The sequence below is a fragment of the Coenobita brevimanus genome, chromosome 93 (assembly GCF_032717465.1).
Source record: "Coenobita brevimanus isolate Jiangsu-jjx chromosome 93, ASM3271746v2, whole genome shotgun sequence".
In the NCBI taxonomy this organism is placed as follows: Eukaryota; Metazoa; Arthropoda; class Malacostraca; order Decapoda; family Coenobitidae; genus Coenobita; species Coenobita brevimanus.
Genome location: NC_137046.1, coordinates 22,084,949 through 22,097,552, shown reverse-complemented (window position 1 = coordinate 22,097,552; position 12,604 = coordinate 22,084,949). Strand labels below are relative to the sequence as shown.

The 12,604-nt window shown below is 40.7% G+C and overlaps 1 protein-coding gene across 1 annotated transcript in view; it reads left to right on the top strand.

Moving 5' to 3' along the window:
- Positions 1 to 1,110: 1,110 nt before the first annotated feature.
- Positions 1,111 to 12,604, top strand: part of LOC145412377 (luciferin sulfotransferase-like) — an 89,332-nt gene continuing 77,838 nt past the window's right edge. Inside the window, exon 1 of the mRNA XM_080282266.1 lies at positions 1,111 to 1,170. Within this exon, the coding sequence (XP_080138392.1) occupies positions 1,111 to 1,170 (60 nt within the window). The remainder of the gene's footprint in view (positions 1,171 to 12,604) is intronic.

The window sequence follows — 12,604 nt, the reverse complement described above, 5'->3', positions numbered from 1 at the left end:
TGTTCAAGATATGATCAAGGTAATGAACTATTTTAAACAAAATGGTAAATTTAACACATTTAAAGTCAACAACCAGCACTAACTTTTGCCAGCAGCGTTATATAGCTACTTCTAAATATTTTTTTTTTTAGTATCATAACTAGTTATGGTCACAGTTATAGCAAGGGGACTTAGTATCTTCTCCATCAGATGGGAATGAATTAGCACAAGATTGGCCTAGACACGAGGAACACATAGATGTACAGTAGAGTCCTGGTCTCCTACATCTGCATCTCATGCCACACATTTGTTTACACCTACATGACACAATGCGAAGAACATGCGCTGTTGCTACTGGTCTGTCAGTCAAAATGGGATTGAGCATTCCATCTTGAAGCTCCCAACCCCAGTCAGTAGGATTTAGATCCTAAACATTGCCCGACCACTCCTGAAACTGCGAAGTAGGCTCGATATGAGTGGTACTTTGCAACTGAGGATATGAGAGGTTGGCTCTGAAGTTGGAAGCTGCTGGATGCTTTGCTCATCCTCTGCATGTACTGCACAAATCTCAACTTATCAAGTGTTGCGCATGTCTGACTGGCATTATACAACTTTAATAAGAATAGTTCCCTCACTCTGGTTACTTCTTCATGGCTGGCATCGCTCTTCTTAAATACATCCAACGTCCTCCAATCCTCGCTTTCCAAGACTGTCATGGCCCTCTTTTTGCCAGTGCCATGTAAAGCAGAGACTGCGTCACATCCGGTGATAGCTTGTGCTATCAGTATGTGTTGTTGGGTGTGTGGATGCATTGCCTGCTGGATACTGTGTATGCTAAAAACAAAGTGTCTTGCATACTGCATGTAGATATTGTCTGTTGTGACCCTATCAACCAACATAACAAGCATATCTGTATCTTTTGCCACAAGTACAATAGGTCATGCGATATTCCTAGCAGATGCCAATGCCGTGCTACTTATTAAGTAGTCAACATCAGCCTGACTTTGACAGCAAGCAACGCCTTCAGATGTAAGCCGGTCCTTGAGCCTACTGAGTAAGCATGACTTGTTGTTAAGATCTGCTAATATGGAACATTGATTGTCCATGACTGTTGTACTGAAACCAAACACTATGGCTGTAGACACATTTGGATCAGTGCGGCAGTTCTGTTCAGCTACCTTGGTTGACAAGGTAAGAGTTGTGTAGCCATTAAAGCAGACAGTGAATTCTTTGCCATAGTTATTGATAACGTGATTCATATAGGTGTCACACACACATCACCATACGTGCAGTCCATAGGCCATGTCACATTTTACTGCAAATGTCTTCCACCAACCACATAGTTTGCGTTCCTAAGAGCTTCAGCGCATACTGGGACTACTGGAGCTTTCAGCACCTTAGCAAGTCCACTTCTGTTGTTTTTGCACATTGTACCCTTGTCAAATAGTGCTGATGTTTGTTTGCAAAACTCGATAGTGCTGTCCCTCTAGTGCTCTTGTAACCTATCTTTCAAGCGCTTGGTAGTGTATCATTCACCATCATCAGAATACTTTCTTATGAACGACTCTAGTTCTGTGATGGAGACCTCATGTTCATTACTCTCATCAGTATGCTCACAGAGTTTCAGGAATGCATGTTGTTTTCTGGTGTCGACTGACCCTGAAGGCCTCCTCCTTGCTTTCCTTTGAAGCTCTCGCCCATCATGAAAGCGGTTTTGACAATCATGGTGGCATTTGGCCTCAGCTGCCACAAGATCACCAACATTTTGAATGCGTGTATATACAGACTCTCTCCAACTATCAGCTCGCTCCATCGCCTTCACTGCAACAGATGATAATAATCCAGTTGTTGCTGCTTCATGAGTCGCCTCACGTTGGTCCTTTGGTTGTTTGACGATCATACACTAGTCCACATATTTTCCACAGTACAGTCATATTTTATATTAAAGATAGTGGCCTATGAACGGCAATTGATGTTCCTGTACACTTGTCTCTCCGATTCTTCTGACTCCCTTTTTCGCTGTTTTATGTATGATAGCATGATGTAATGTTCTTTGTACCATTTATGAATCTGAACTGGCAACACTTTAGATAATAGCTTTCATCATGTCCATCCCTCAGATCAGCACTAATGTACAATATGTTAGATAGGCTTCTTTCTGTGACAGTACTTCGATCACAGGGGATTGGCTTATCACATAAATCACAAATATCACACTGTTCTTATGCTGCCATCTCGATCCATTCACACTGTCCTCTATCCATCTATGTACAGTCTCCAACAAAAATCGAGCGACCAGCTCGACGAGCAGGTTGGTATATGTGGCACCGCCGCACCCCCAGTTTCACTCCCTCCCTCCCTCGTTCCCATTCATTTGTCTACCCTCCACCCTCCCCAAATCCAAGGGCAAGGGAATATGGCCTACTTGCATTGTCTCATCCACTCTTCCATCATCCATTTGTCTTGGGGAAGTAATGGTTTTGTTATGATAATGAATAAAAACACATTACACAGTCTTTTATTCCATATCATAGTTATTGTTGAACGTAGAGGATGGAAGTAATGCGAGTATAAGTGGCTGGGGAATGGCTGGGAGAAGGAGGGAGGTGAGAAGACAGGAAGAAATCAGTAGGATAGAAGTTGTGGAAGCAATGAAGAAAGTTAAATCGGGGAAAGCCCCAGGAATTGATGGAGTGTGTGGTGAAATGCTGAAGCATGGGGGAGAGATAGTAGTAGAATGGATGTGGAAGATGTGCAGATTGGCCTGGGAGGAAGGTAGAGTCCCGGAGGATTGGAAGTCAGGTATAATTATTCCCTTGTACAAAGGAAAAGGGAAAAAAGAAGTGTGTGGTAATCATAGGGGCATTTGTCTTCTTAGTATAATAGGACAAGTGTATGGTAGGATACTTATAGACAGAGTAAGAGAAAGAACAGAGAAATTAGTTGGAGAAGAACAGGGAGGCTTTAGGAAGGGAAGAGGTTGTGTAGATCAGATATTCATTCTTAGATCTTTAGTGGAAAAGTTTCTAGAGAAGGGAAAGAAGTTGTATGCGGCTTTCATGGATTTGGAGAAAGCATATGACAGGGTGGATAGACAAGGATTGTGGAAAGTGTTAAGAATATATGGAGTAGATGGGAAGTTGTTGAATGCTGTGAAGGGTATGTACGATGGTGCGAAGGCTGCAGTGCGTGTGGATGGTGAACTAAGTGAATTTTTCTCTTTGAAAGTTGGTTTGAAACAGGGATGTGTCATGTCTCCATGGTTGTTCAATCTGTACATGGATGGGGTAATAAAAGAGGTACAAGGTAGGGTAGTGGATGTTGGAGTGGCCCTGGTGAGGGAGGATAGTGTTTGGAAACTCCCTGTACTGTTGTTTGCAGATGATACTGTGTTGTTGAGTGAAGACGAAGGGAAGCTGCAAGGCTTGGTGGATGAGTTTGAGAGAGTGTGTAAGAAACGGAACCTAAAGGTGAATGTAGGGAAGAGTAAAGTGATGGTCTTTGAGAGAGGTGAAGTCAGTGAATGTACAGCGAGGTTGGATGGTGAGGAATTGGAAAATGTGAGTACGTTTAAGTATTTCGGTAGTGTGATGAGTAAGGATGGAGGTTTGGAGGGTGAAGTGCTTGAAAGGGTACAGCAGGGAAGAAAGGTTGCTGGTTCCTTGAAAGCAGTGATAAGAAACAGGGAAGTGAGCATGGAAGTAAAAAAGTTACTACATGACAGTATTGTGATACCAACTCTAACGTACGGAAGTGAAGCTTGGACATTGTTGGAAGGACACAAGTCAAGAGTGAGAGCAGTGGAAATGAGTTATTTAAGAGGAGCCTGTGGAGTCACGTGGAGAGACAGGCTGACGAATGAGGATATAAAGGAGCGTTGTGGTGTGGATGTGGATGTGATAGGAAGCGTTGTGAGGAACACACTGAGGTGGTTTGGCCATGTGGAGAGGATGGAGGGTGAAAGACTGACGAAGAGAGTGTATGTGAGTGAGGTGGAGGGTGGAAGAGGGAGGGGGAGACCGAGGATGAGATGGAGGGATGGGGTGGAGAGGTATATGAGAGAGGGGGGTGTGAGTTGGGAGCAGGGCAGTGAAATGGCGGGGGACAGGGCGACTTGGAGGCGATTTGTTTGTGGCCACCCCAAACGGGATTGAGGCGTCTGGCAATAGATAGATAGATAGTTATTTATACACCGCGATCTGAGCGCAGGGTTATTTAGTAATGTATTCGTATGATAGGGTGGTCTGTAATCATACAATTTATCATTTTGACGGTTGTATCCAGTCAGTGTGTAATATTACACACTGACTGGATACAACCATCGCTGGTGTGTGTGTGGGGGGGAGGGGGTAGCTGGCCGTCACACGTTGTGGTGGGGTCATGGGGAGAGGGAAATGAGCCCTGGGTCGACGGCTCTGCCCGGGGATAGTGTGTGTGTGTGTGTGTGTGTGTGTGTGTGTAATTCACCGGGTCGGTCAGTATCACTTGATGGTCGTGATCGTCAGCTTTTACCCTCCCGGAAGGGAGCTGAGAGCTCATATAGTCCGATCTAAGGGCAAGGCTGTGACCTTCACACAATCACACACCCGTCCCCTTGCTCTAGGGGGACAGTAACCATCCACTTCGTCAGTGAAACTTTTCGCAACCTGAGCGAGGCGCGAACTCCCGTCCACCAGTTGGCAAGCGAGAACGTTACCACTGCACCAGCGAGCGGTGTGTGTGTGTGTGTGTGTGTGTGTGTGTGTGTGTGTGTGTGTGTGTGTGTGTGTGTGTGTGTGTGTGTGTGTGTGTGTGTGTGTGTGTGTGTGTGTGTGTGTGTGTGTGTGTGTGTGTGTGTGTGTGTGTGTGTGTGTGTGTTTTCCACCAATGCTCATAAACACGTCTTTATTATCACCATGAAGTGTGCATTACAATATTGTTTACTGCGCCATATGAGAGTGATACAGATTAACAATATGGCTAATAAGCATTTAATGATCAGTACACAGTAAGACCATATTTTCTAAATGTTATTCAGTCAGATATGCAGTGCAATAGCGGATTATAATACATTAGTCTGAACGTAGCCTTTAACACTGCAGGGTAAGTCAGGCTAAAACACCAGATCTCAAGTAAAACATTCACTGTTGTCACTAGTACGGCAGCTGGAACAGAGTGATAGAAAAGGTGGTGGGTGGTCCTACTCGGTGTTGACAGGGTTACCTTGTCACTCCCCCAGTTACCCACGACATTCCATTATTATATAAATCCAATGTCTGACCCCATTGTTTCATATCGTTTTAAAATGTGTTCTTAAATATGCCGGTAGTCAGTTAGCCTTCCTTATTACATATTTGCGCAGCCAAAACAGTTTGTCCACTTTAACATCCTTCGCTCTCTGAGACAATTATTGACGTTTCAGTTGACGATAGTTGATAGTAAAAACCATGGCCACACAGAGACAGAGGAAAGGACACAACCTGAAGAGCAAATACTCATAACGTTAACCTGACCGCTACGTCTGTTATGTTGCTGTAAGCAACACTGACCAGTGTGAACTGTAGCTAGTCAAACCTTTGTTGAAAACGTTCTCGCTGAAAATGAATAATCTAAATTATCTGTTGTATGGCACGATAATGTTGATTAGCGTAAGCTGCAATCAAGACAAGTTTGTTTGGTTACTATGCAGATCATCCATTTGGCCAATTTAGTTATTGGTTACCTTTTTCGAAACACGTCGTGTTGTAACCGTGTGAATCGCAAATTACATCCTATTGCAGTAATAACTATAAAGGCAAGGTTATATTCCTAATATTATCAGGTGGTGGCGGGTCTCTTGCTGGAGAGAGTGGCGATAAGCGGCTGAGTCAAGGGGTGGAGGGGGTTGGTTGTATGCAGCGCCGGATTAACTATGCTGTGGCTTGGTAACCAGTGCAGACTGTTGGCCTGCAACATATAAATCTCTTTTTCCGTTATTTCCAGTGAAATGTTGGCATGGCCTATAATGGCCTTTTTTGATGGTCTGATGGGTGATGGCACTTATTTGGACGCCCAAAGCGTATATTTATTCCACTCTGGAAGTCTGGATGGCCTGTGACAGGCCTTGGCCTGGTAGACAGTTGCCCAGTTTGCCTATACCTGGTAATCTGGCACTGGTTGTATGGTGTGTGCGGGATCAGCACACCACGCGGCTCACTCTATTTTTGGCTGTCCTTTGTATGAAATTGACCTTGATACTTATAATACTGTCAGCAGCAATGAATGGCGTCTAAATATTGACTGACCTTTGGTAATGCCAGCAACCACGTCATGGCCTCGGCTTGACCAGCTTAGGCGGTTTAACCACCAGACAAGCTGTCATCCAGTCCCTGTTGCCCAACGTTATCCGATATCATGTATTAAGACATCAATAACCAACACTGATCATGTGTTTTACTTATCAGCAACACTTTGCTATTATCACACATGGGGTATTAATAGTTTCTAATAGTAATGGCCTAAAATAAAGTTTGTAAAGTAACAGTGACTAAGTGAAGTAAGAAAAGGAGTACACCACCAACCACTACATACATCTACTTATAGCTTCCGACTGTTTAATGTTACACACTGACTGGATACAACCGTCAAAATGATAAATTGTATGATTACAGACCTCACTATCATACGAATATATTACAAGTTTATATCACCCTGCATTCAGATCATGGTGTATAAATAACGATACTATTGAGTAAAACACTGTGTAATGTGTTTTTATTCGTTATCATAACAAAACTATTATTTCCCAAGACAAATGGATGACGGAAGAGTGGTTGAGACGATGGGAGTAGGCCTTACTTTCTTGCCGTTGAATGTGGGGAGGGTGGAGGGTAGACGAATGAATGGGAACGAGAGACGGGGCGGGAGGGGTTGAAACTGGGGGTGCGGCGGTGCCACATATACCAACCTGCTCGTCAAGTCAGTCGCTCGAATTTTGCTGGAGACTGTACTTCTGCCTCTACACTTCAATCCGTATCCAACCTGAGGAATAAAGACATCTGATGAAGCATACTCTAATTTGTAAATTCATAGCAATATTATCAACACAGATTTCCGATTTTTTGCGTTTGCCGCACGTCCTCTATATTTATCAGTGACATAGAATTCTTAGAGTAATAGCAAAAATGGATTTATCACTCCATAAAACCCATAAAATGGGGTATTACATGACCTATTGTAAATTTCAGCCACAGAGCTATGCACTGTACCCTCCCCATGCCAATGGTGGTCATCTTGAACTTTTCGTCACACACGACTAGCTTACGTGGAATGTTTAGATTGTTTGTTGATTTTGGCTTAGGAGGCTTTTGTGTAGCTTTCCTGAGACAATCAGCTTTCTATAATTTTTTTCCATGTATCTTAATGCTCCTGGGCTAGCAGGTTCACAGGGCTTGGTCAAACGATGATCTGGCAAAGTCAGCTTATTCAGTTTTTATCCAGTTTATTCCAAGCTGGTGAAAATGGTTGGCGATAAACGTGGAGTCACACTGGGCAAAAGTGGCTAACATGTTAGCCCCTTTTGCGAGCCGCTTTCATTGAAATTTACCTCCTGCTCTAAATATTTCATTCACAATTAAAAACAGTTGAAAAACTTATGTTTAGCTCATTCGAGTCTTCATCACAGTAACAAACCTCCTAGCAAGCTGAATCCCACTGACTGTTTGTCATTCGGCTCGCAAAAACGGCTAACATGTTCGCCGTTTTCTGCCCAGTGTGACACTGTCTCACTGTCTTAAGGCAAACACGAAGCGATTCGATTTTGAGAACAACCAGTCACAGGTCAAGGTCACAGGGCATCGTCATGGTTCGACCCGAGTTAACAAAATAACTCAGACAATTTTGATCCAATAATATATATATATATATATATATATATATATATATATATATATATATATATATATATATATATATATATATACATACATATATATATATATATATATATATATATATATATATATATATATATATATATATATATATATATATATATATATATATATATATGGAAAAAATGAGGGTCGGTCGTGGGGTAAGCATATTTTTATATAACTCAACAGGTCAAAGGTCAAGGTCACAAGGCAAGATCAACTTAAGCAGTTTTGATTAGATATAGACTAAACTTTTTGAGAGGGTTGACGGTAAGGCAAGATTAAAATGATTCAATTCTGAGAACAGTCATTCAAAGGTCAAGTTCACAGGGCAAAATTAAAATTCTACCAGTGTCTTGATCAGTTATCAAAATAACTGAAAATTATTTTAACCGAGCTTGGTAGAAGGGTTTAGTCAGTCAGGGAGTAAATCTATTTTTTTTTTTTTTTTTTTTCAAGACCAATAGGTAAAAGGTCGGAGTCACAGGACAGTCAACTAACACAGTTTGTATCCGATTTAGGCCACAGTTTGTAGAAGGGCTGGGAGTAAGGCAAGGATGAATTGGTTTCATTTTGAAAGTAATCTATCAAAGGTCAGGGCACAGAATTTGACCCTTTGACCTTTTCGTGGTCGCGGGAGACGCCTTCTCTGAATGCTCCTTCTGCTTGTCCTTCTTCGTCTTTTGTTATTATTATTATTATTATTATTATTATTATTATAGTAGTAGTAGTAGTAGTCGTAGTCGTAGTAGTAGTAGTAGTAGTAGTATACTTATTATTATTAGTGTTATTATTATGAATAACAATATTATTATCATTATTATCATTTTTATTATTATCATTATTATTATTATTATTATTATTATTATTATTATTTTTAATACTATTATTGTTATTATTATTATTATTATTATTATTATTATTGTTGTTGTTGTTGTTGTTGTTGTTATTATTATTATTATTACTATTATTATTAGTGCTATTATTATTACTATTATTGTTGTTGTTATTATTATGATGATGATGATGATGATGTTGATGATGATTATTATTATTATTACTATCGTTGTTGTTGTTGTTGTTGCTGTTATTTAATAGGACTATCTCAAAGGCGAAGGTCACATGCCAAATCAGTGTAAACAGTTTTAATTCGTTTTAGACGAAACTTGATGATGGGACTGAGGTACGGCAAGAACGAAAGACTAGATAATGAAATTAATCAGATGAATGTCAGGGACACAGGACAATGTCATATTTCACGCGGTGTGTTTTTGAATGTGAAAAAAAAAAAAAAAAAAAAAAAGTTTTGATCTGATTTTGACCAAACTTGGCGAAAGTTTTGAAGATCAGCCATGGTCTGACCAATTGCATTAAGGAACAGGGGTCGAAGTCTAAGGTCACACAGGAAAGTGAAATTAGAGTTTTCATCCATTTTATATCAAACTCGATGAAGAAGTTCAGGCTCAGGCAATGATGATGAGATTCGACTCTGAGAACAATCAGCCTAATTCAAACCAATCCTAGTAGAATGATGGGGGGTAAGAGAAGGATGAAGGAATTCTATTTTGAGAACAAAGAGTTAAAGACCAAGCTCACAAAGCATTTATCTGGTTTGGACCAAACTTGGTGGAAGAGTTGAGAGTCAGCCAGTGAATCAATCTATTGATTTTAAGAGCAGTAGGTCAAAGGTCAAGGTCACACAGTAAGGTCTAATTAATCAGTTTTCATTTGATTTGGATCAAACTTGATGGAAGTGTGTAGAGTAAGACAGGGATGAAGAATTCAGTTTTGAAAGCAATCAGCCAAAGGTTAGGGTCACAGGACAAAGTCAAATGTCCGACCCGACAACTCCAATAGAGATGTTTTGATGTGGTCTAATTGGGGTGGAAATACTGATGGACTGACAAGGATGAAGAGAGTCTGTTCAGAGAACAATGGGTCAGAGTTAAAGATCACGAGAGTAGGTCAGAGGTGGCCTGCAGTCCTAACAGACTCGGGTTCAAATCCCCGCTGGGGCAGGGAACAGTTTAAGGATTTGAATTTCATTAAATCAGGCTTTACTGATCTACCAGGAGACCCGCCGACATGTCGTAAAAATACCTCCGCTAATACCAATACACCAGTCCTGTATGAGACAGCCCTAGCATGTATTCAATATGGACGGTGGGTGTTAGCGCTGAAGTGGTGACATATAGAGATGTATGGTAAGTAGGAGGACTGCTGGGCCTTGATAGCAGGCTGTGAAGCCTATGCCCATAGCCGGACACATTAAAAAAAAAAAAAAAAAAAAAAAACATTGATCTGATTTGGACCAATGATGGTGGATGGGCCATGGATCACACAAGAATACAGCACACTGATTTTGAGAACAATCAATTGAACTTCAAAGTCAGAGGGCAAAGTCAGATGTTCGGCCACTTGTACAACGCAAATGTTTGACTCTGTGTTCTACGCCCTGGAAAAAAAAAATTTAGTCTAAGACTTGTAATAGTTTTATGTATTATTATATTTGTCATTTTCTTGGGTATTGTATCCACCTGCGGCCTTATATCTAAATGGTTCGTCAATATCAGAAACCTATGTAAGAAGACTACAAATTCACATATTATTTTTTAAAAATATGTTTCCTGCATCTTGGTATGGGGTGTTAGGGTGATGGAACTAACGAGTATAACGAAGACCAGTACTTTGGTAACAGAGTACATAGTGAAAGTATAAGAATAACAAACTGAATGGTGGCAGTTTTACAGAAGCAGATTAAGTTTGACTTTTGACAACAGTAAAGAGAGATGCTGAATATTGACAATTACGTGGTAGTACTTACATGTAAAAAGAGATGAGTAACAGTAATAAGAAGGTGACTTGAATGTATTGTACGGGGAAGTTTGAATCACGGGCAGATACAGTAGCAGAGTTGATCTGTGATGGTATTATAGTGGAAGAAATGAAAGATGGAGAATTTTATTGGATTTCTTTTACAGAAGAACAGAGGAAGGGAAAATAAATTGAATAAAAAATAATTCATACACCAGATTACAGGTGTCCCACATTCGTAAAAAAATTGTTACAGTTGAACCTGAACTGCTGCAGATTGAAGTCTTGGGGAAAACAATTCTGGTGAAGCGAGTTCCAATGACAAGCAGTTCTGGGAATTAATGAATTCTGACAGGGGTAAGTTCTGCAACATGGCAGTGTGACAGTCCAGTCATGAGAGCTATACCAGATGCCCTTGTAGCACGGGGTAAGATGCGGAGAGGTGGCACAATGAATGCAACTTCGTCTGAGCATTTGCCATAAAACTGTATGCAAAATAATGTAAGGGAGGCAACATTTCGCCTTACTTATGGGGGAGTTTGTTCATTTGTATTTACTGGGTTATCAATAGTTTTTATGGCTTCATTGTGTATTTTCTCTAGTTGTTTTAGTGCAATCTTTCCACATCTGCTTCACAAAGATAAACAATATTCCAGCTGAGAGCTCACATGATTCATGTACATTGTAGCTAACAGCTCGTCAGTGAAGAAGTTGCCGATTCTATACAATAATCCAAGTTTCTTTGAAGCGGTTTTAGCAAGGGATCTAATATGGGAGGTCCAACTGAGGGTATTGTTAAATGAAACGCAGAGAATTTCAGTACTTTTGGGGAAAGAAATATTAGTTGCATTGAAGGTAATATAGGAATCAGGTAATATCTGTCTACTAGTAAATTATATATATTTGGTTTTCCTGACATTAAATGAGACAATGTTATTTTGTCCCTATTCAGTGATCTTAGATAACTCTTTATTTATTGGGACTGCTGTACTGAGTTGGGAATTAGAGATATCAGAGTTCGTGAGTAGGTGTTTGAGTGTGAAGGACCTGTGAAACGTTGAGTCATCTGCATATGAGTAAATGGGATTATGGGTGACAGACAAGCGGTCATTAATATGAATTAGGGATAGGGTTGGAGCCAGGACTGATCCCTGTGGTACGCCGGCATTAACGGAGTGGAAATTGGAATATACGTCATCTACCTTTACATTTATCTTTCTTTGCTGATATATGAGGAAATCAGTGGAACAAAATTAATCTGGGTCTGGGTAGAACTGACATCACTGGAGAAGAAAGACTGCCATGAAATATCAGCAAGATAATTCCAATATCCATCCCAGTCTGCCCTATCAAAGTGCCATCTGGTCACCCTGACTGGTTCAGAACGGGGAAAGTTTTGGGATAATTGACAAACGAGGCTTTGGTGAGATTGTGGTCGGAGGATCCAAGTGGTGACAGTACCTCTATCCTTTATTGATCTGGGTAATTTGTCAGAAATAGGTTCAAGAGCCAGGCGATATGGTCATGATTTCCTGGTATTCAGGTTGGTTGTTTTACCAATTGTGTGAGATTGAACGATTCTGCAAACAACTCGCATTCAAGAGCAGTATCGTCAGTCCTGGCAGAATGCATTAACTATTCTACATCCTGGACGTTCAAATCACCCAAAACGGCAATTTCAGTAGCAAGGAAGAGGTCAGGGTTGCTTAACTGTGTGGATATGAAGTCATTTACGCTGGGTTCTGAAGAAGCATTGGGGAGCAATAAACTACGCAGATATATTTGGTTATATTTATGTAATTTAGTTTGCATAATGAGCAATCAAAGTTAGAAGAAGTGAATGTCAAGAGAGTGTCAACTGCATATTCAGAGTTGATATAACAGCAGGTGCCACCCTTGTTACAGAAATTGTGAGGAGA